The sequence below is a fragment of the Hippoglossus hippoglossus genome, chromosome 21 (genome assembly GCF_009819705.1).
Source record: "Hippoglossus hippoglossus isolate fHipHip1 chromosome 21, fHipHip1.pri, whole genome shotgun sequence".
NCBI classification, from domain to species: domain Eukaryota; kingdom Metazoa; phylum Chordata; class Actinopteri; order Pleuronectiformes; family Pleuronectidae; genus Hippoglossus; species Hippoglossus hippoglossus.
In genome coordinates this window covers 16106552-16131220 of record NC_047171.1, presented here as the reverse complement: position 1 = coordinate 16131220, position 24669 = coordinate 16106552, and the positions used below count along the sequence as shown (strand labels likewise).

The following is a 24669-nucleotide window of genomic DNA, read 5'->3' as shown; positions in this document are numbered from 1 at the left end:
TGAAGGTGTCATGCACACAAATTGAAGTTGTCCAAGGCCACTGACCAGAAAAATCTCCTTGAATCCCTTGAGAACCTCCCGCACCACTTTCCTCATCTGGGGTACGAGCTTGAAGATCCTGAGCGGACGCAGGCAGCGCAGCATCATCAGCAGCTGAGCGCCAGACTCAGGGGGGACGTCAGGAGGGAGCCAGCACAGAAAGATCAAATTCACCTGCAGTGACCCCACAGCAGAGCAGGGAAGTGCAGTTTAATAGAAGCGAAATCCAAAAATGACAAGAAAATGTGGCAATAATTTACTCTTTTATCCCTGAAGCCATTAAACTGAATGAAGCTATCTAATCACTGGAAACTGTTACAATAAGACAAATCCTTGAAGGGGTTTTCCAGTAAGATTCATCCATTATGATCATATCACTTTGTATTTAAATGAACCAGACTTTAGACTGGATGGTATTTCTCACAAGGTAGATGAAAATGTCCATGACTCCTCCAAAGTCTCTGATGACGGCTGTGGGGGTGAAGAACAGGCCGTCGGCCATGATCTTCAGGTTGAGCTCGATGCTCATGAAAATCACAAACACGTACTCCCCAATCTGAAACAGACATAATGGTCTTTAAACAGCCGTACATTGATGTCATCCGCTCGCCCGTTCACGCAAAAGGTTCCATTTAATACCTGCAACGTGGGCACGTGCATGACCCTGGTGAAGGGTGACTCAAACATCATGGAGATGCAGGAGCAGATGGTGACTACGATCATCACCCAGTCCAAATAGGTGACCAGGCCCAGGAGATCACTGGAAGGACACACACGGACACACGGACACACGGACACACACACACACACACACACACACACACACACAGAGTTTACAAAGACAAAAAGTAGGTTGGTCTAGGAGGACACTTGGTTTGCAAACTAGCAAAAGCTCTTATTTCAGAGAAGAAGATGAGGAAAGAAAAAGAGACGGAGAGGATACGCGAGGACAGATATCATAAAGTGGGAATGAATACACCTGTGTGTGTGTGTGTGTGTGTGTGTGTGTGTGTGTGTGTGTGTGTGTGTGTGTGTGTGTGAGCAACACAATCATTTCTACGACGTGATGTCAGTAGAAATCCCCCGTTGCCGACAGTATCTGATACAAAGCGCTGCCTCTCACTTTAATAACCAGACGATCCGGTTGCATAAAGATGTGAAATCTATTTCAGAAGCTCCTCATCCGTGTATTTCTTATTCCTCACCACAGTTTTAAGGAGGCACAGCAGGCAGGTAATAAGATACAGAATTAATAAGTATTCCACGGCTGTAGAGCAAACAGATCAGTAGAGAGAAGAGGAATCAATAATTCATCACACTTACTACAGCTGGTGGTATTTGGTGTTCTTCACTGCTCCTGTGATGGGGTCAGTTTTGGATCTGGATATGAATTCATACAAATAAAATCAACTGTCAGCATTTTTGACAAAACAAGACACAGCACACAATTTCTGGAGCTGCAGAAAATATGAGCTGATACGTGAGTTTGGCTTGTGACACAAACTTTTAGTTAAAATATAAATGAACTACTTGATATAAACTAATCATAGATGGGTAAACATGAAGTGTTAAATTGTCATGTTATAGCTGATGAAAACATTCGCCTACTGAACCCTGAGAACAACACAATAAGACCACACAGTGAGTGTAAATGTAAGGCTGATCTTACGCATTGAAGCGAGCTCGAACAATCATCCTGCAAAAGTTCCGGAAGCGATGTTCTCGACCCACGATGAAGAGAGGCTTATCAAAGTACGGATGGTTTTCTCTTAGTTCCTCCTCCTGGACTTTCCTGAGGACAACACGCGCAGACACGGGACAAACAGTTAACCAGTTAATACAGCAAAGTGCTAAAAGTGACCACAAACTGGACGGTAACAAACATGTCTCTTTTTTTCTATTGTGTGATTTTTTGTGAATGAATACCTCTTCATCTCTGCTTGTTCTTTCTTTTCTTGGATCATCTTGATCTCACTGTCCTCTCTCTGGGCATTCCGGTAGCGCACCGTGCTGGAGTGCTGCGCAAGAGAAGAGACAATAACACTTGCTTTGCAATATTTCCTCCAGTGTTTTAAATTGTTCTTACATATTTTGAGAAATGTTGGAGAAATACATGAAGTTTAATCATATTTGCTTTTTCTCGTGAACATCCAAGGACAATGTGTGTATGTATGTATGTGTGTGTGTGTGTGTGTGTGTGCGTGCTCACGTCCTGGGTGAGAGTCTCCAGCGATTTCCCGCGGCTGATCCTCTGACTTGTAGAACCATGTCTCAGTGATCTGCAGATAAATAGAAGACTTTGTGATAAAATGCCTGGAGGTACCACACAGGTGCAGCACAGGTGTATTGCACTCGCTTGCATTTCTGCATGTGTGTGTGTGTGTGTGTGTGTGTGTGTGTGTGTGTGTGTGTGTGTGTGTGTGTGTGTGTGTGTGTGTGTGTGTGTGTGTGTGTGTGTGTGTGTGCCTGTGTGCTGACAGACCTGCGCTCTTGCCGAATGTGATGCTGGACACTGAGGATGGAGCGTTCTTTGGCCGGCTGCCCCTCGACAGATCCACTTAGCATACGCTGTCTGGTACAAGCCCTGGAAAAAACCAAGACAAACACATTATTTTCTGATCATGATCCATAATGACGACTAAAAAATGTTAAGTTGTGTGTTTGTGTGGACGACGGCAGAGCAGACAGATCGTGTTACGACTACTGATACGCTGTCTGTCTCTCTGACTGACAGAATCAGGTGGATGTGAGCAGGGGTGAGAGCCGGTTTGGACACGGTGCCGGCGAGCTAATCTCCACTAAGTGCCAGCTTTGCCGTGCCGAACAGCAAATTATCCATTTACTTCATTGCGAAAGTAAATGAGTCTGAAGTGGGTCTGTGTGTGTGTGTGTGTGTGTGTGTGTGTGTGTGTGTGTGTGAGAAAGAAGGAACCATTAACAATAGCAGAGAGCTGTTACAGCAGAGCTACATCTCATATGCACAAACATTATTGGTTTCACCCACACAAAGACTGAGACGTATTTCATGACTGCGGATGATGCATATTAAACAAATCTAGCTGTGTTCTCCGAGGAAGGTGCAGATCCAAAACCTTATGATCTCTAGATTAATAAAAGAACGCAAACACCCAAATAGACAAAGGTGAAGGAGATTAAAGCCGCAGGTCAAGACATCAGCACGTGTGGGTTAAAAGTGGATTTGGGTGAAAAGTTTTTCAGACATTTAGGAGACTTTTGTTACATCAGCATTTCAACAAATACATTTCATCGTGGAACAGAAGTTAAACGTAAAATTAAATTACAGCTGAATTGTTGAAACTAGAGCACGATCGATGTCTCAGTTAGTCGGAAAACAATTTGCCAATACGAGCATATGTAGTTTCCTTATTTGTGTTTTCTATTTATTTATAGCTATTAATAAAAAGGTTTGTGGTTTAACTGTAAAATATCAAGACTCAATCACTTTTATTTACCGTAAGTTAATACATATACAGGACAATATTTTGGTATCTGAAAATGTTTAGTGCTTTTATCAGGCCCAGTGCTTTTCGGGCCCCATATAGGTCGGGATCCAGTGGATATCACATTTTTAGATGGTTTGCAGTATGTTGATCAGAATGACCTTCTTGATAAGGGCTTTGTGCTTTTATTTATAATAAAGTTTATGGTATAACCGTAAAGTATCAAGCCTCAATTACATTTAGGAATCTTAAGAATCATTGCAAATGTTCTCTTTATAATATATATCTCATCCGATATGTTGGTAACTGACAGTTTAATCTACATGTCTCTTGACCTGCAAATCACCAGCACCACATCTCTTTCTGTCTAGGGGGGGGGGTGAAGATGTGTCTTACCGCAGGATTTTATTGATGGTAGTTTCTTTTTCCTGGAGGTTACGAGCTCGGATACTAAATATTGACCTGCGGAGCTAAAAGAGACAGAGAGAGCACATAGACAGAGCACATTAGCTGGGAGCTTGTTAAGTATAAGTTTCTGCTGCGACTGCATTCATTCTTGCTGTGGTTTATCAACAATGTGAGAGGAGGTTGTTACCTTCATATCCCCTTTGTGTGTGTGAGTGTAAATGAGAGGGAGTGAGACAAAGGACGAGTGTACGAGTACCTTTTGGTCGATGTACTTGTTGTCTTCGATGGCTGAGCGTTTGGAGTGGTCGCAGGAGGAGGAGGAAGCGGAGGGAAGACGCCGGAACAAACAGCTGGTGTCCTGCTGCTGCCGATCAATGAACTGCTTCATGAAACTCTCCCTGGAGTGCACACAGACAACACACACATACACACACACAGACTTATTTGAATGTGAGGATCCCAAGTGACGAAATCCACACGTTTAAAGATTCAAGAATAATCATGAGGGTGCAGTGTATCTTAAAACCATCTCAGCTGAAAAGTGCGTCTCTGGAAGAGGTTGCTGCTGCAGCTCAGCAGATGTGCCGAGGAGGGGGGGTTTCTGGGAGAGCGAAGAAGCCAGCTGTGCACTAATCAGCAACTAAATGATAAAATTGATTATGAGGTCTTTGCTGGACACAGTTAAGCTCTCCTGGTTAAAAACTGCTCTCTGTTAAACACTGCGTGAGATACAAAAGGCCGCCAAGCAGGATATCATCCGTTACTAGCTTCCAGGATCAAGTCTGGGCATTTGTTTCTCTTTAGATCAAACTTGTGTCGTAGAAAATGTCACACTTCTCAGGACCAAGCTTCACCGAATTGCATACACTCATATCAGTTCCATAAATGTGACAGATTTCTTTTCATCAAGATCCACAAATGATTCCCTGGGAAATTGGTGGAAATGTTGAATCTCACTGTTAAAGAAAGTAAAGAACCCCCCCCCCCACTGATCTGCAATAAAATTCAATGGCTTCTCTCCTGATCTATACCTCATCCTTCCACTACGTTCCGTGGGAATCTGTTCAGTTGTTTTTGTGTAATCTTGCTTAAAAACAAACACACAAACCAACCAACAAACAAGCAGACGAGGGGGAAAACACGATTTTCTGGTGATGGGGTTTGAGCACGTGTAGGTCTGTTCAGACACTGTGGATGTTTCTACGAATTCTAATGACTCACTTCACTTCATCTTCTGCTGTAAAAATACTGGCATTTGAAATTTAAGCTGCATGACTGTTTTTTTTATCATCAAGTCTGTTTTCATAGAATTTGCATTTGCAGGATAAACCAAATGAATCCAAACATAAAAAGAGATTCAAGATTTATAAATTCCCCCAGTACCTGATTCTGGGCACCGTGAAGTCAGAGGGGAGCTTGGAGATCTTCACCATCTGAGGTCTGTTGGGGAACTTTTCAAAGATCCTGAGGCGAAGAGGGAGCTTCTCTTTGGTGTCGGCATTGGCTTCACTTTGCTTGAGCTGACGGAGAGAAGGAGAGAGAGACGGTTCATGCACAGAGCGGGAAAGTGGTAAATTTGGATGGGAATGAAGGAGAGTGATAAATACGACACACGGGGAAAGAAGGACACAGTTCATTTGAGTTGGGGTTGGGGGGAGAATTGGGATTGTGAGTGTGAGCTGCATGAAGTTACCCGTGGAGACTAAGCCTGGTAATGTCAGAGGAAACTGGGGAATTCAGATGATTTACCTCAATGTTATGAGTGTAGCTTTACGTTTCTGCCTGATGATGGCAGCAACACTCTTACTAACCACACACACACACACACACACACACACACACACACACAGACACGCACCACATATAGCACAGACAAGCACATTTAGGATGAGTTCCCACTTACTTTCAGAAAAGAATGGAGAACGCAACAAAAAAAAAAAAAAAAAGACATTACTTTGGAGTGGTTCATGGACAAAAGAAAAGGTTGGGACAGTGAGAATAACGTACACGTGTGCTGGCCTAAGCACTGTGGCATAGGCCGGCGAAATAAAAAGATGACAAAGGAAAGAAACCAATTATTTCCATTTAATTACATATGGCAGGGGCTGATTGAAATTCCCTTGCAGGTATTCTCTGTCTGGGCGCCTGGAGATAACCTCTGATGCATTGCAGATTAGGCCTGGAAGTGTGCTGCCTCTGGTGCCACGGTGAATGGCGGCTTATCATTCTGAGCAGACAACTTCTGTGAAACGTATTGACTGGGATCGGTGGAAGCGTCTCCGTCAGTCATAGTGTTTGGCCGATGAGAACGTCCCTCCATTGTGCTCATGCGTTTTGGTATTTCTGAGTGACCGTGTGACGGGCACAGCCTCTCGTTTTTTTTAGGGATAACAGCCGGGGGAAGGAGAGACCTGACAAAGGAGGGAACGGAAACCTGTCTATCCTTTTTCTTTTTCCAGCAGACTAAAGTGTGGGAGTTTCTTTTTCGCCCCGAGTGGGTGAGTGGTGAGTGACGTGCTGTGAAGATGGAATAATGTCTATATTCTGACTCCCAGGATAGAAAGATAGGATAGAGAGCGGCAGAAACAGAGAGTGAAAGAAGCGAGAGAGGGAGGTCGGCAGAAGTACACGCACGGGAAAATAATAATGACACAAAACTTGAGGGATGATTAGAGACAGAAAAGTGGGATTTAACTTTTTACACTGTATGTGCAGCCGTATGGAAAATAAAAACGTGTTGAGCAGAAATGTGAGCCTCTTTCTTGTGCTGCAGTTCTCTGGGTGAAACTTATGTAAAGTGCTGCGGTCATCTCAAATAGTACCTGTACATTTGGATGCTGAGGCAAAAACACACTACACGAAAATTCACGAGCAAGCACCCACACACACACACACATACAAACACACTCATGGTGCAGAATTAATATGGACCCTACGGTTCCCAAAGGCCCTAATCAATTGGGCAAACTCAGCGAGATGCACAGTTTAGCTTTACACCCTTATCTGCAGCAGTATCCCATTACAGTGAAACTTTCCCTGCTGTCTAGTCCTTTGTTGCTCCCTGTGTTCATCTCCACCTCTCACTGAGTTTGCTCTTCTCCATCAAAGTGAACATCTTTCCACATCTATTTATACGAAAACCGCTCCAGCTTCAGATTCTGCTCATTGCCTCCGTCCCTGACTGAACTCGCTCTTGTCTATTTTCCCAAAAGGGGGAAGGAGAAAACAGTTGCAGCAACAGGAACAGACTCACACACTCAAAAAGAATTGTTATCAAAATCTGTTCTCATAAACAGACTAGTTTAGTGCGAGTGAGCCACACTTACTCATGGACTTCATCTGGTTATTTATTTAAATGCTGCGTCTGGGGACTCACTGCTACGGCTGCGGAATAAGCAAAGACTTGCACCAACTTTGGCTTCAATGCATCCTGGGAAAACAGATCAGAGTTCAACCCAGGATGGATCACTGAGACTGTTTTGTTCATGCCAATTAAAAGAATTTTAAAACAAATAGGTTCCTAATTACTGCCACAATGTAAGGCTGTCCCTTAAAAGGTTAACTTGGTGAGTCCGTACACCGCCATAGATCACCATTAACTGTAAAACACTGGGCCTTGAGTCTTTAGTCAAAGCGTAGGATCAATAAATCAAACATTGACGCAAGCTCAGGAGCATTTGCCAGTAAAATCAGATGAAAGCTTCCCCGTGGGTTCATCACTACAATCGGAGCATTTTAGTGTCTTTCAGCCCAATGTTTGGGTTTCACAGCTGTTTCTGACCTAAAATACGAGAAGAAAAGAATAAGAAATTGGCAAAGAATGATGTAGGAGCAGCACAGGCTTCAGACTGAGTGCCACCATCTTGCACTTTGGACGTCATTTGGAGTCTGTGCAGAAATGATCATAGAGTGGAGTCACGGTATCAAGGTCCTGCGGATACATGCACTCGACCCATCGTTAATCGGTCAAGTCTCAGCTGTCAATCATGACGTTTCACCCCATTTTTAGTAGCATCAAATTTTTTTGTTTGGTCCATGTCCCCTCCATTAACATGGGGGGCTGTCATGTCTTCAATCTTCTAATACAGAATGTGGATTTACAATGTTTTATTTCCCTTGCAGTAAGAATTGTCTTCTTCTGAATATGTCAGACATTTGTGAATAGTGATAACCAGTGAAGTGAGAGTAAGTTTTCGTGATTCTTTTTTGTTTTCATTTATTTATTCGAGACTTCTAGTTTGCTATTACACTGTGTAAATTCCAGTAACAACATAATATGGAAAAAAGTGAAAATGCAGGTGTTTTAACCAGTAATGTCTGTGGGTGTGACAATCACGTGCAGTAAGTGCATTGCACCTGTGTATCTGTAGGTGTGTGCTCAGGAAAAACATTCTCTGTTTCCCTTTGTGTCACAGTCAGTGGTTGATGAATCAAAATTAGTGCTTCGCCTGGCGCAGATAAGATTTAGTGTATAGTGCAGTGTAACAGTGGAGCTGAGACTAATGTGTTTTGCCTCGAGACCCATTCAGGTGACCAGCGACTGCTTCCCCCTCCATTCAAGCCAATTTCAGGCTCGGCTGAGCTGGGGAGCTTTCCGGCTGGGATTTCCGCAGCTTTCCTGACCAAGGCTGCAAGGGAGGAGGAAGAACTAATGCTGTCCATTAGCATTAGACCACATTTGGTCAGAGCTACAGTTCAGACAATGGGGTGAAGAATCTGATACAGTACGGGGTGAAAATCCGCTGGGGGTAAAAGTATCTAAAATAAGTTAAAGGGTTCTTCTTTTGTAGGGGCAAAGAAGTAAATCCCTTCATAACGATCAGCTTTATTTCATGCTATGGACAGGAATGTGGCAATGACAGGAATGTCACTCTCTCCATTTTAAGTAAGTGTACCATCAAACTGATTTTAAATCTGTTCATTTAAGATAAAAATCAATAACAACACTGGGTTGCTTTAACATTTGAACATCCATTTAACAACTGATCCCCCAACTACGAGTAAACAGCTTGAAAATCCCTGACATGAAAGTACAAAAAACAGCAGATACAATCTTCCGTCAGCATTCTGCTCCTTTGAGAAATTTTGCCTGAGACCTCATAAAAATCACAGGCACTTGTCGGAGGCTCTGAAAGGCATGAGGATCCCGGTTTTCCCACAGTGCACTCCCTCTAAACTCTCTGATTGGTGCTGTGAAAGTGCCTCAGAGGCAGGCAAACACAGAGTAAGCAACGGAACAATGGGGAACTGATGAGCAGCTGCCTACAACACTGCTGCCCACACACTTGAGTGCCTGCGAGGATGTAAGTACACTCATCTCCATTTTACCATTCAGATATCAGAGGCTGCCATTGACCAGCAACAGTCGTGCATGTGAGAGAACGTGTGTATCTGTGATCAGGGTGCAACACAACTTTACTTTGTGCATGTTTGAACATTCAGTATGGTCGATATTAATCTGCACTGGATCAGAAAAACTGTGTATGTTGTGTGTCTCTTTCAACAATCACATCAATGATCTGTGTTGATAGAAATTCTGAAAGGAATGCTGTATGTGGAAATCCAACTGTGTGGTCTGTGTCATACATGCTAAACTATTTTCATTTCACATTCTATTAAGTCCTGGTTGGGTTCCCCTGGCCTTGGGCCAGTCCAGCTGTAATACCCAGGGGTGGAGGAACTGAGAGCGAGTTAGCAGGGTCACCCTCTCCTCTCATTAGCTGGGTAATGAGCCATGCTGTGGAGCTGCTGTAAATCCACACAGCCCATAAACCTCTAATAGCTACCTCCAACACCCAAAACAACTGCAAGTACCATTATCTTAATATCCAAACCTACAAAGCATCCAGCTGTGAGTCACTGGCTTCAGTGTCTTTCTTTCACGGTGGTTTTGGTGAGGCCATAACTGGCAGATTAGTGGTTAAGACTCATACAAATGCAACAGCCCTGGCGGGAAATCTTAGTTTCATGTAATTCTAATCCTCCTCCCCATGTTTCCTGTCTTTACTTCGCTCCGTCAATAAAGGCTAAAATGCTAAATACTAAATCATGACCAATATGTATCATTCGCTAAAATACCAATATTGGAGAGTAAAAAATATGATATTAAAAAATAAACACTATTTAAAAGATTCACAATGATTCTTTAAGTGTTGTTATCAATGAAAATGAAATATGATTGAAGCTCGATTTTTTGACCATAAACTATATTATAATCTATCCTATCAAAATACTGCCAAATACATACAGGAATCTTTAAACTAAGGTTCTGTGTTGTTTGGGCTGTTTTGTTAAAAACAAACTGGAAAATTCACTTCCAAATTGTTTTTATTGGCTATTAAACATTCCTTAGTTAAGAATTTATAAGCTTTCATTTGCATTCTTTGGTTTTGTAACATAAACATTAAGGAACAACCTGAGAAGAAATATATGATTGCAGGCATGTTTAGACAAACCAAAGTAATGATAATATTAACATGGCAGGGGCACAGTGCCTGGAGTGCCTTCCAATAGAAAAGTGAAGGTGACATTCAAAAGATAAGAACACATTGTATTGGGATTCTCAAAGGGGTGCGCTCTTTTATTCCCTCCTCCCTCCGTCTTCCTCGCCTTTCTTCTCCTTCACTAAATCCTCAAAAGTCCTTTTATCCATAAATCACGCAAGTGGAGGACAGGCTTTTAGTTTAATTTATAAATAATGAAATCCTTGGTGGAGAGCCACGACACAATCACTCCATAACACATTTGATCAAACTAATTCCTCCTTCACAAAATCTACATTCAATGTCGATGGCATTTTGAAATGAAAGGGCCAAAGCACAGACCAAACAGTCGACGTGTCTCTGTTGCCACGGTGACAATGTATGTTCCTGTCACAGCTGTGGACCAGTGACCACTCGTCCTAAACCTCATCGACACCCCAAGCAAACAACCTTTAATCTTGCTCTGCTTCCTCTTCCTTCGCTCCCAATGTTTATCTCTCCTTCCACCTCCATCACTCACTCCACCTCCCTCACCCGCCTCCCCCCCCCTTCTCCTGTTTGATCTACGCCACATCGAGCTCCGTTCGGCTGACAAATGTGGAACAGGCAGACAGTTGACGCTACTCAGTTGACGATCGCACACGGTCGCTGCCATGCTTCTCTCCACGCCGACTTTGACGAGCCCGACACGCATGGGGGGCAGCAATCTGATTACCTCTGTGCCACACTCGGCCTGCGGAACTCCCCACAGTGTTTCTTTGAGGATGTACACATGGTGGGGAGCCTCATAAATATCTGTTAAACTGTTCATATATTGGGGATATGACAAAGTAGTAATCCATCATCATCATCATCATCATCCATCAGACCCCAAGTAATGCCCACATATAGACTTCCACAGTACATAGAGACACAAATACACACACATTTGTCCAATAAAACGTAAAAAATAAATAATGTAAGTACATCACAACAGTCTGCTTTTTCATTGAGACATCCCTAAACTCACACAGTCAGATAATCTGGAAATCTAATGTTTACCCCAACATTTATTCTCAAGTGTAAGAAAAGGTAAATGCTATCTGAAGGCCATTGGGGGCCCAGCTCTAAGAGGCAAGAGGCCACTGGGCACACCCACATGAATGGATGTGCTTGCATATGAGGCCGGGAAGTAATATAATTATGTAAATGAGTGTGAACATGTATCTGATTTGATTAGTGATGTTTTCCTTCCTGCAAATAACTCAAAACGATACTGGATTCCGATACTGATCAAACATAAACTGATATCATACTGAAATATATGTGTGAGCATTTGCTAAATTTGAAAGTTGATTTGTTGTATCAAGGTCTTCATAAAAAGGACTGTGAGAGACACTCTGAGGTAGAAGTGGTCCTTGATTTGTCAAAACGATCCATATTTGCATTTTAAACAAAACTTCACACGAGGCGGAAAGCCACAATCACCTTTGAGGGGTGTATTCTACTTTTTCTTCTTCACTGGCTCAGTTGGTCGGTCCCTGCCTGCACCTGCACTGTCACTGCAGCCTACACTCTCACCATCAGCTGTATTTGAGTCGGGACCTCTCTTAGACTCCCTCTCTCCGCCTGCCTCCTCCGCTCCTTCCTCATATTGGATTTCTTTAAAATAATCAGCTATAACCCAGATTGGTTTGCATGCGTCTTCATCGCTGTGCACACTGATGGTGAAAGTGCAGGTCGGGGCAAACTAATCTATATAAACAAAGCTTTCTGGTTTCCATTTCCATGGCATTCTTATGCTGACAGCAGTTAATAGAGATTAACCAAAAAAGTCGTTTGGACCGTAAAACACATACAAAAACTATGGCTGTTTGTGTTTTGTGTGGAGAAATGTTGGACTCATGTGGAGTCGTAGTACTGTAAAAAGTGTGCAGCGAACACAAACCAGCCTGTCTACACCGGAAGCCCCAAAATATTGTCCGTTGCCCCAGAGGCTAGTTCGCCATCAGACGATAGATTGGGCCAAAACTGAATTAGCCAGTGAAAAATAATAAGTACTACTTTAAACCACAATGTGTATGCATAGTGTGTATTGCTCCTGCATGAATGTGTGCAAAGACCCTTAAAACAATGGTTGCATATGCAGCGATTTGTCTACATTTTGTAAAAAGACTGCAAATGAAGGAAATGGAGCTTTTCTCGCTCCCTACCTTTCTACCCGCTCCTGTTCAACAGTTTCCCACATGTTTTCCTCATGACTCATCTACCTGGCCCGAGGAGCTGTTTGATTGCACACATTTCGACTTTCACACAAACACAGAGATGCTAAAATGAGTGTGTGCACCAAAACACACACAGATTTACCACCGCTGACAACTCGTACACCCACATACACACATGCACACATTATCATCATCATTCCTGCCCTTAGGGGTAAACACCTTTTTTCTATTTGGTTGATATCTAGCGGCACAGATTTTCCCCTTCTCCCTGCACCTCCCCCTGGTCCTGCAGACAGTGCTCTGCGGGCAGGGATGATTTGTTGAATGGAGATGGGCCATCCGTCTCCCCAATCACAGAGCCCACCGACCTGTGACACCATCGATGAAGGCACAACAATAACAAGCTGCAACAACGTCCAATAGATAAAGTCGTATTTCAGATCAGATCACATACCCACTGGCTCAATGTTGCCGTTTGCCACTGATTGAAAAAAAAAAAAAAAGGTGTGTGTTCTTAGCACTTGACATTTCAGATGTCTGTGGCTTTGTAATTATCTAAGGTTGTTGTATACAAGAAAAAAAGATCAACAGAAGCAAGTAAAAATGTCACCTTCTTCAGTATTAACATAGTATTCCATTCTACAGATCTACATGTTTGTGTATGTGTATAATCTATAATAATAATAATACTAATAATTGAATTTGCTTCAAAATGATTTGCCATGAGCAGAGCGAAGGCCTTTCACACCTTGGAGGGTGGTGAGTGTGTGTGTGTGTGTGTGTGTGTGTGTGTGTACACGTGTTGGGGGGTGGGGGCTCCAACATCTTCCCCTCACTTCTGTTTTCCACTGCTGTGTAAATTTCCCCTGTCCCAGGCATCATTTCATTAAAGATTTCCCAGAAACCTAATTTCACGCAATAAATGCATTATCCAAATTAACATTGATGAGTAGAGCATACACTGGTGTGTGTGTGTGTGTGTGTGTGTGTGTGTGTGTGTGTGTGTGTGTGTGTGTGTGATTAACACATGCCTGACACTTATTTCCTCCTTTGCTCATCAGTGTGGAGGAATAAAACAGTTGTTCATCAGCTGCAGCCCTGCTTACTCTCACTTCCCTGGTTATCACTATTCACTCCTTGCGTGTGTGTGGTGATGTGAGTGTGTATGCAGATGTGTGTGAAGTGGGTTTGTGTTGTACTGTTGTTGTTGTGCTAAAAGGAAATAACTTTAATTTCTCCATTCCTTGTCAGGCGGCGATCCCAATGCAAAGATTCAGAACCGATACACGTCACACAGCATTAAAGCCTCCAGAACTTACAGCAGAGCAGGTTAACGCAGTGTGATTACCCACAAGGCTCTGTGCTTATTCTGAGATTTCAAGCCTGAAACACTGCAAAAAAACAAATTGAGACAAATGGTCTGTCGAGGTTGACACATGCTGGTCATTCCCCTGAAAGGCCTGGTGTGCAGTCCGTATATAAACGATGACGGACGTTTTTTTTAGCAACATGCCTTCCTGATGATATCATCATCAAAGCAGCAACATGGGCGGACAGTAGTTCCGCAATCAAGGAAAAGTAGCATGGAAAGACAAGTGGGAATGAAACCTGCCCTGCTGACGACATGATGACGACCAAAATGTGTTGCCTGGTAACCCGCCATCCATTCTGATCTGCTTCATTAATGCTCCACTGAGCACAATATAGGCAATAATGGAGCAGATTAAAGTGAATGTGTGGGAGTTTGAGATGTATTGCCACTAACTTCATTAAGAAGAAACTCAAGGTAAAAGCTGTTTAGGTTTTACAGGGAAGTTTTTATGTTTATGTTGCAGTCTGTCGCAGTTACTGTTGTTAACAGCATCCCTTCTTCTCTCCTAAGATGTCTCTTCATGTTCCAGCAGCCAAACACACTATTTGGCCTCTAAGGTGTGTATTTCTTTGTTCATAATGACTTGCAGGACTGTTTTAAATAGTATGCTGCTGACCTTTGTTACTTGAAAGTCTAATGAATTCCCAAGATGGGTCAAACTTTTGGCTGACTGAACAACACTGCCTATGTATTATACAAATTGAATGGCTCAGGAGAGGAAGCTGGAATGCCAGTGCTCCCAGGAGGTAATGATCATGAGATCAGCAACTGTGTAGAGTTCATGAAGATGTCTAAAAGGAGACATATTCAGGTTGATCATATTAATGATTATTAAAACACATCACTTTCCTTATACTCTGCATTGCTGCAGCTCCTCTTTTCAGCCTCTGTCTGAAACAATTAGTTTTAGCTCCTGTCTCTCCACTCTGTTGTGATTGGTCAAACGCTCACAGCCCATGGAGGAAAGCTTCTGCCCTCGCTTTACCTAGCTTTACCTGGGGGCGTTCCAGACAAGCCAATAGCATGCAAATGTGGGGCAGTGACATCACACAGGCCGGAAGTATCTGCCGGACAACTGACAAAGTATTTCAGGAACTTCAGGAGCGGGGGGGGAGAGGAGCCTCCTTTACATCGGACTTTGAGCTTTTTAGGTTTGTAGAACCTTTGCATACACAAAAAAATATATAACACACTAGAGAAAAGAAAAACAAAAAAAACATACTATGTCTCCTTTAAGTTAATGCAGTATGTCAATACATTAGTAAAACTACACAAAATTCACTAAATGCTGCATCAGACACTATTGTATGACAACGATATGATTAACCAGACATAGAACATGACCTCGGCATTCACCTTCCCTCGTACTCTACAAAGAGAAATCATTTGAAGGACACCTCTCCATCATCAGGCAGGATTGTGCTGTGCAGGTGGGTCTTATCGCTCAAAGCTTGACTGCACTTTTGAATTTTCATTTTAATGTGACACGTACACACTGAAGACACACTAAGATCCCACGTGCACACCTGCAACCATGCACGTACTGTCAGCCTGAAGTCTTTCATGGATGGCAGCAAAACACAATGGCGTCTAACGGGAGCTGACGTGTTTACAACTGATTTTCTGACACATGTGGAGCATGACAGGAAATGAGAGGTTTGGGAAAATGAACCATCACCTCAGAAACAGCAGTTTCTCAAGCTGCTAATTTAACTTTCAGGGAATTCATTCGATTCAACTGTTTTCAGTTTAGTGAATAAAAGCCTCTAATTACACCACTAACAATGTACCTGCATACACGGCCCCTGTATTGTCAGCGTAGATTCAACATCCTCTCCCTTTCAACTGAAAACCCACGCAACCAATCCCTTATTTAACTTCAAATTATACTAAAACAAATATTATGTAATTTGCATGAATTTACTCTTTGAAAAGTTTAGTCAGATTCAATTTGTTGTTCCATTATTTCCAAATAATATGAACGCAGCAACTGTCTGTGTGCTCGGCCAACTGTGAAGCAAAAAGAATTAAAACTGTCCCTGCAGGGAACAGAAACACACAGAGCTGTTGCTTGTCAAACTCTCACTCTAAATTGTGATTGATTCCACACACACACACACACACACACACACACACACACACACACACACACACACACACACACACACACACACACACACACACACACACACACACACACACACACACACACACACACACACACACACACACACACACACACAACCGTTTTTGAGCTGAGTGTAAACATGTAAAACTATTTTCTGTGCATGGTCTTTCTTTTCTAAAAAAGAGCTCGCAGAGGACACTAGTCACATAAATAACAAACATTGCCAACTCAATGAAGCCATTTATCAAACAGCAGGCAGAAATGATTCATCACAGACACGGTAATTGGTTTCTCATCCCTCGCAGCCCACGTGTGTACTTCTTATTGAAAGGTTGGACATGTGATTGGGCTTTTGCCATGTTAAGAGAAGCATTCTCTTGTGAGAGGGTGATCACCATCTACGCTCTATTTATAGTCAGGCCCTGTAACCGTGATTGAAGCATTTGTAAAATAGGCAATTTTACAGTCAATGCACCTAATCACTCAGCTGTAGGTGGGAAATAACCCGTCCAGTGGAGCTGAGACCTCCCAGCGATGAGCGCACGCGGCGTGAAGCGGTAACGTGGGCATGTGTGCCGCAAACCTGTTCATGTTGGTGAGCTCACAGATCAGTTTATCTATGAAACAGTATTATATGGGTATAAATAGACACAGAAACTGACCAGGGGCTTTAATTTGAACCATTTCTGTCCGTTAGTCAAAATGCAATTTCCTCATAGAGGTTAGTCTGCGGCTTCACTTCAATTGCATCTGATGACAGAAGCTGCTTATTAAAGTTCACCCGCTGTGCGGTGACTAGAACCCTGGCCTTGTTTGTGTTTGTGTGTTAAGTGCCAGCTTTTTCACACAACAGGGTTTTTGCCTTTTTTCATGTTAATTGCCCACTTACTCTACCCTCTAGAGAAATCCCCAAAAAGGTGAGAATTAAGAAATTAGTCAAAGTCCTGTGGACTCATAAATCAACCCTGCGACTCTTCCCAGGGTAGAAACAGAAAGTGTTCAGTGTTTAAGCCAACAGATCACAGGGAGATGAAATGGTTTATATGTGGTTGCATGTGTACTTTCATGTTTTGCTCTTTCAAAATTGCTATTAAAATTTTTAATTTGTAGAATAAATAAGAGGTTTCACACTTACTGTGGTGCTTAATGAAAAGAGCAACTATATAAATCAAATCTAATGTACCCTTCCAAATTCAAGAGGAATGCATGCACTAGGTGTCCATGCTGTGTACCAACAGTTGCTTACTATTTGAATTACACCAACTACTCATTTGAAAGATGTTAGATATATAAAAAAAAAACAATATCACCAAGAGATGGATTTTACTTGATGACAAGAGACTGTTCACAGCAACATATCGAAATATATGCTGCATTCAAACTCTAACTTTGGTATCCTACATTCTCTTGTCCTGTTGGCTGTTTTGTGTTTTTTGGATTTAAACATCCTGTTCAAGGCAACAAAAAATTCCCTTGGGCCCCAGTGGAATATCACGACTCATAAAATCAAGGTTACAAGGTTGTTAGTGGTATACATATACAATACATGGTAAAACACAGGATCACTTGATGCATTTAACACTTTGACGACTGAGCCACGGTGGTTGAACGCGGCTCTGTCAAGCCCCAATGCTAACTTTGTTCACTGTAGTCTGGTGTGGATGAATTTTATGCGAGACATTATTGACAGTCGTCTTCTTCATTAATAAGAAAAAAATGTCAGACACTACAAACCACTTGTTGAGCTGTCATTAATCTGAATTATTTATAATACCTCGGTCCATCTGCAGGATTACTCATTACATTTTGTAACCCAAGGAAGAACTTACTCAATGTTGGAGGGGAGCTGGACAAACGGGCAAATCCAGGACTTTCCCCCCCACTTTCTTTAACATGGTGAGAGAGGGCATTCACCTTGGCAGAGGTGCGCGCTCTCTGAAAACCCTCCCAGTGGCTTCATGATTTTCCATCCAGAAAAACATGAAGCCTCTGGGTACCTTTTTCAATCTCTCACTTTACTTTCCTAAACTTTACTTTCTCAGGTGAAAATTAGGCCTTGGATCGGGTTTCACTTCAGGCCAATCCGCCACAACATAAAACCAGTACAGTCAGCTACAACATGAAAAAAAATCTTAGTACTTACTATCACTGACTGGGCTGAAATTGAAATTATGCAGTGGAAAACTGAGATTTAAAGATGTAACCCTGCTGCATAAAGTATTCACTAACTCAAAGACACCACAAATCTACCAGATATTTATTTTGGATTCTTCACACTGCACAATATATGCAAATGAATTGTTTGCAATCAATCTATTACAAATCACTATTACATATCAGAGCATATCATCTCTGCACATCATTTACCAAAGCTTCTTACCTGTTTGAGCTTCTTCAGGTCTTCATCCAGCTCCAGATTGTCCAAGATAACAGCCACAAAAAGACTGAGCAGAATCTAAAATGCATGGAGAGGAAGTGCATAACAGCATTAGTGCTGCACGAGCACGCTGTAACACGTTGATGTCATTATCGCCGTCATAACAAATAACCCAAATAAAGACAATTTCAAAAGTACAGAGTCTGCTCCGTAATTGTATTTGCTTGTCCTGTCCTCGAAGACTTCCTGTCTGTCTGGACTGAGGTGTGAGTCATCCTGAGCCTGTATGTGCTGTCTGATTGCTCCCCCTTATCAGAGGGCCAAACACTGAAATGTCAGCACTTATTACGCCTGCAAGTCTGGTTTACTGTGATCAGATGTACCACTTGAGAGAACAATGAAGGGGGGGGGGGGGGGTAACTGAATGCATTAAGAAAACAATTCATGTATCCTTTTGTCACTTATTTTTCTCCAACCTGCTTTTACTGACCAGACTAATAGATCGAGTTCGAATGGAACAATGCGGCAAACTTACTAAGTTCTAAACCCAAAAGGAAAGAGACTCTATTCTGACTTCTAATTTGAAAGCAGCACACTGAGTTCCTCACCAGGGTGGCGAACAGATGGTAGAGGATGAAGTAAATGGCCACGACCGGAGCCCACATGTGACCCACTGCTACGAGAGTCTGGTCCATGACATCGACCCAGCCCTCCTGGGTTAAGATCTGAAACATGGACATGAAAGCCTGCAGGGAGTAAAGCACAAGAGGAGAGAAAGTGAGAGCGGCAAAAGGCTAGAGGGCGACGGCAAGTGCGGTGAGGGAAAGGAAGACAGAGAAAGAGAGAGGGAATTATGCAGATTTGATATTTGAAATGTGCTTTTCACAGGAGAGCAAATAGCACACAGGTGATGCACGGTACCTCCTTCTGACCGTCTTACTCTAAAGCTTGTAACTGTGAGATTGTTAAACACAAGACAGCCCTCTTTTTCTACCCTGCTCCTCCGCCCGCTCGTCTACTCGGTAGAGGTCACATGAAGGTGCAGTGAGCAGCCAGCTGCAACATGGTGGCCCCTGGGGTCAAGTGTCACTTCTGGACATCCTCCTTAGAACCTCACCTCCAGACGGCAGCCCCCCCCCCCACTCCCTCCCTCCCTCCCAATCGGCTCACATGTGCCAGTCGCCGCAGACAAAGATAAACCCAGCAACAGGTCTGCCCACAGGGGAGACCGCCGAACATCATTAACTGTGATGCCTGAGAGTCTGTGTGCGTACGCGAGTGTGTGTGGGGCACAAGCATTATGGGAAAAGAGAGCGAGTGTAACACGGCATACAAGTGGCATCTGTTTATGAGCAACCCTTCATGTCCCGCTGTGCCTCAGTTCAGTATGTGTCGGAAGGGTTAAAAAAAAAAAAAAAAAAAAAAAAAGCGAGAAGGGAAAGATGTGGCTAATGAGAGAGAAAGGAGCTCATGAGCACTTCGAAATCAAAGGGGGTTCCACATCTGCCGACCCATCATGCGACCCATCATCAACATCTGGAGACCTCCCCATTGGTTTTCTGGGGTGTCCCTCTGGAGTCGCTCGTATGGATTTTAGTTGGTGCATCTTATAAACTACCTGCACCTGGAAATTGGAATTACATTTCATGGTTCCCTGAGAGCAAAGCATTTAAAAATTGAGGCATTTTCTCCCCAGGGTGTGTATGAAAACAATACTTTTCAAAATGAGGTCACGCCTTCCTGCAGAGATTGAGTGAAAAGGCTTCATTTTGAAATGAACTGCACTGCATCAGGGGTAAGAAATCAATCCTAACTAAATGAAGTAAAAACACTAGAAGGGCTATAAGGAATAATATGTTGATATCTGCCACTCACAAGAAGCTCTGTATAATAGAGTAAAAAAAAAAGGCCAATCCCGTATGAAGGCCACATGCTGGAGATTGTCTGGGTCAGATGCGTTCACAACAACAGAAATATTCCTGGCACATTTAGGCGAACAGTTGCGTCTGGGTAGAGCTTGAAGGAGGCAGGACATGACGTAAACTGTGCTGCTGAAAATGCGATGCTCTTGAATCGTTTTCCCAAGTTGACATCTTTGTCTGCGTATTCTACATGTTTGACTCCTATTTTTCTTCCTGAACTGTTCTACTCTCACCTGGGGGTCACTCTGAGATTTTGGGAAAATGAGCTGAAAGCAGCTAATTACAGTAAAAATATTACAGAATAACTATCACGCTTAGCAAAAGCTAAATTGATAAAAGCAGAATTTGCTTAGACACTTGATGGCAGATTGAAGAGAATTTGTTCAATAAATCAATCGTTTGTGACCAGAGACATGACTTGTGAGGATTCTTTACTCATTTGGTCAAAGTTTACTTAAAAATCCCACACAAAAGCTATAAAAGAAACTAAAATATAAGCTATGATAATACCCAAAGGAGTTTTCGTAAATAGACCACATTCATTGTTCTTAATGATAGTATTGATATTGCTCTCCTGGTGACGGGGTGAGTGTGAGAGGTTCCTCACCCTGGGGAACGTGGTGAAACGGTCCAGCTCCTCCACGAAGCAGAACATCTGCAGGCTGATGGCTGACATGACGATGAGAAGGCTGGCTGTGAACACCACCAGGCTGCCGAGTTTTTTACCTGGACCAAAGATCTTATACACAAAGTCCTCCAGCGCCGGGGAAATCTTGATCAAACGCACCACACGTAGCACCTGAGGGGGAAGAAAAGCACGTCTGCTGTAAAGTTGCCGTTTGTGTGACCATACGTTTTCACATTTTGGGCCTTTAGAGCAGTAGAGTCCAGACCAAAGGAAGGAAGAGGTGGTGTATTTGAGTGGGAGTTTAAAGTAAATATCAGTTATAGAGGCAAACATAGCAGCACATTGATGACATATTGATTTTAAAGGAGAGAACATTGATCATGACCCAGTGATACTGTGCTCCGTCAACAGGCTTAGTCCCTAAATTGCTTGTGGTGACAACACTCCCCAAAAGGTAATGCATCTTGGTCAGGCTTTGATCAGGGATCAGCGAGTGGTTAATGATTGAGCTCCACACTGTGACGCCCAAAGCTTTTTCCTTAGCATCCATCTCAAATCCAAATGAATGGCTATTCCTGGTGTCCCAATGAACTGTGAAAAAAAAAAAGAAAAAAGAAGACAACTCGGGCTACTGGGCTGAGTACCTACGGTACTACGGTAAACAAATACAGTAATAACACTCACAGCATGATGACAGATGGGATGGGAACACTCTACCTTCTACTCCTGACAGACCATGATGACCACTATCCATTTGAGAACATGCGGCTCTGAGGCAAAGAGTTCACAGAGGACACAAGGCCATAACGGAAAAAAACGTATTATTTGCTTATCCTACTTTTTGTCACAATCCTATAGGCCTTTACACAACAGGGTTATATTTCTCATCGAAACTAGTCTTACCGGCAGCAATTCAAAGTTTCTCAATATGATGTTTGAAAGGATTTGCAGTGGCTCATTCCGCAGCAATAAAAATGATGAATTCAGTATCATCCAGTGATCGTGTCCTCATTTGACAAAAGATGAAAAAAATTTCCATTATAAAAGATGGAGAAAGAAGAAGAAAGAGCCGCTGCCTAATAGAAGGAGCCGAGGCTTTATCATGACCCCGGTTCCAGACATACTTTAGGATGTCAGTGGGACAGTTTGAGGTCCTGCTGTGGAAATCCCAGAGCTCTAATCCAAACCACCATGGTCGCTGATACTTTGATACTTGATCTGATATTGATCCTTTTTGTTTGAACCTTAAAACGACATTACTCTATGCAACTATATTATATGGAAAGATACCATTGGAATCATTATTTTCCACATCAGATACAGTAGGGAAAAAAACAAAACAATAAATACTTTTTTTTCTAATCTTTTTGTCTAAGAAAAAGCTAATTTGATTGTAAATAAACAATCTTGAATATTATCACTTAGATGTGATGTGAAAAACAAGTAACTTGTTTCACAAGCGCAGTTCAGGCTCAGGGCCCGAGCGACAAGGGGAAGCACACATTAAACAACATAGTGTCGTGGCACTGATGAACAAACCTTGTTTTGTTCACAAAGAAGATTGTGTGTTTACTACTAATGATAAACCATTAAAAAACATTTTTTTTCTAGCTGTGCGGCAAGTGTTTGCTTTTGGCTCCAGCTTCTTACAAAGCTTTGAAAATAAAATTGCATGTGTCAAACTGATGTAGTCACAAGGATTCAAACTGGCATTTTAAACCCATATCGTCCAGATACCGATAACTAAAAATCTGATTGGTGCATCCCCTCCAGAGATATTGAAAGATGATTCAATTCGCAGGCTCTCTGAATGAATAAATTGACTGAACTGTTAAGTCATGCTGCTACTGAAGTCATTGCAATTCTGAACACACAGAGAGAGAAGTGTCAAGGTGGGTTCCATTGGCTGATTAAAAATCACTCTGCCGGGTGCACGAGTGTGTCAAAGCTGTAGGGCTCTAATGCATGTGACATTTTGTCGAATCCGAAACACAATTGGTGAGGCTAACCTTTAGCTGTGGTTGGATATAACTAAATAAAAAAACAGAGACAATCAATGATTGCTTAGCCTCCTCACTTCCCCTATGGCGAGGACAAAATTCTGATTCCAGTGCTGAGCCTCAGGGTTAATCATTTGTGACTAAATGTCACCAGTTTAAAATAAGATTACCTCCATGGAAAAGAATATCAGCAAGGAGAATGAGTGAGGAACCCAATCAGATGATATGGAGATAAACATCTAATAACCAATCTGTGCATGTTTGTATTTGCTGACATGTAAAAACAGTGGTTTAGATAATACCAAAGAAAGTCATCATGTCATTGAGAATTTTCTTATGCAGTTTTGATTTTGATTCATCACAATGCACTTACTTTACCAGTTAGTATAAAAATGAAGGTGAACAAACACAACATGTTTGTCTGGATACCACAATATTGATACAAGGAGCATTAAGTACGATTTAACTTGCAGATATGACGTGTAGACAACCATGAAATGTAACTTATTAGAACATATTTCAAATTTTAATTACAATTGGAATATTGGTAAAACTGAAAAGAACAGGAAGTCGGTTGACTGCTGCTACAGTTTGTGTGTTTGTATGTTTACATGTGTTTGAACAGAAGCTCTGCACATGTGTGGACGACAGCTGCTGATATAGTCGGAGAGGACGGAGGCAGCTTGTGTGGACAAGGCTCATTAGAGATCCATCAAGAAGTAATTTCCTTTCAACTGTCTACAGAGATCAACACATACATTATAATACATACAAGAAGGTTAGAGGGTTCAATGTGGGACATGGTGCCATACTTACAAGGCATGGTGTCCCACATGGGTCATCCTGTAATTAGGTGACTTAAACTGTCAGATTTTATATCACACACATGCAAACTTTTAGGCAACAACATAAGTCCCAGACAAATATAATGAAATCCACCTATACTGAATACATCTCTGGTGACGTCAAATAGATCACATCCAGCCGAAGGAGGATTAGCGTTTTCCCAGCACTCTGCATCACATACAGGGAGTGAGAGCTGCCCCATTCAGCCTCATATGTCCCATCAATATCATTCAAATCAAACCACCAGCCTGCAACTCTTTTACTGAGTTCTGTGTTGAGACGGAAAATGTTACAAAAATCGACTATCTGAACGTCTGTTTTTGTGGTGACAGTGGAGTATGAGCATTTTGGATAAACAGATGGTTGGTTTTTAATCCAGACCAGTGATGTGATTGATTTGTACTCATTAATACATGGTCACAGGGAATAAATGTCACAAAGTGAGTCACAGCTTCTGTTCTTCAAGTGTGGGCGAGTCTTATGTATATTCATGCAATCAAGCAAGTGCTTAAAAATGTTGTACGTGCATCACTACCTGAAAGTAGGTAAACTGGGAGTGGTAGAGGTCGGGGTAGATGTGCAGCGTGGTGCCCACCACCAGCAGAGATTCAAATTTGTGCAGAGAGGAGCTGATGTAGCCAGTGAAGCCCAGACACCAGATCTTCAAAAGAGCCTCCAGGTCGAATAAGATAGTAAAAGCAACCTGGAGTTGAAAGAAGAAAATACAAATCAACATTGGCATTGACTTCCTGTCAACAGAAATGTCTCACAACAGAAAGGTACACTACTCTATGGACACAGG

General features: G+C 42.4%; 1 protein-coding gene across 4 annotated transcripts in view; it reads right to left on the bottom strand.

Moving 5' to 3' along the window:
- The window catches only part of nalcn (sodium leak channel, non-selective), a 61909-nt gene that overhangs the window by 10378 nt on the left and 26862 nt on the right, over window positions 1–24669 (bottom strand). For all 4 annotated transcript variants that reach the window (XM_034573205.1, XM_034573208.1, XM_034573207.1 and 1 more), the window contains 15 exons: window positions 24403–24570; window positions 21001–21192; window positions 19080–19217; window positions 18475–18549; window positions 5292–5428; window positions 4165–4306; window positions 3897–3970; window positions 2522–2623; window positions 2249–2318; window positions 1966–2057; window positions 1709–1831; window positions 1363–1419; window positions 679–799; window positions 464–595; window positions 46–213 (listed from right to left, as the gene is read on the bottom strand). In XM_034573205.1, coding sequence (XP_034429096.1) covers window positions 46–213; window positions 464–595; window positions 679–799; window positions 1363–1419; window positions 1709–1831; window positions 1966–2057; window positions 2249–2318; window positions 2522–2623; window positions 3897–3970; window positions 4165–4306; window positions 5292–5428; window positions 18475–18549; window positions 19080–19217; window positions 21001–21192; window positions 24403–24570 — 1791 coding nt within the window. The remainder of the gene's footprint in view (window positions 1–45; window positions 214–463; window positions 596–678; window positions 800–1362; window positions 1420–1708; window positions 1832–1965; window positions 2058–2248; window positions 2319–2521; window positions 2624–3896; window positions 3971–4164; window positions 4307–5291; window positions 5429–18474; window positions 18550–19079; window positions 19218–21000; window positions 21193–24402; window positions 24571–24669) is intronic.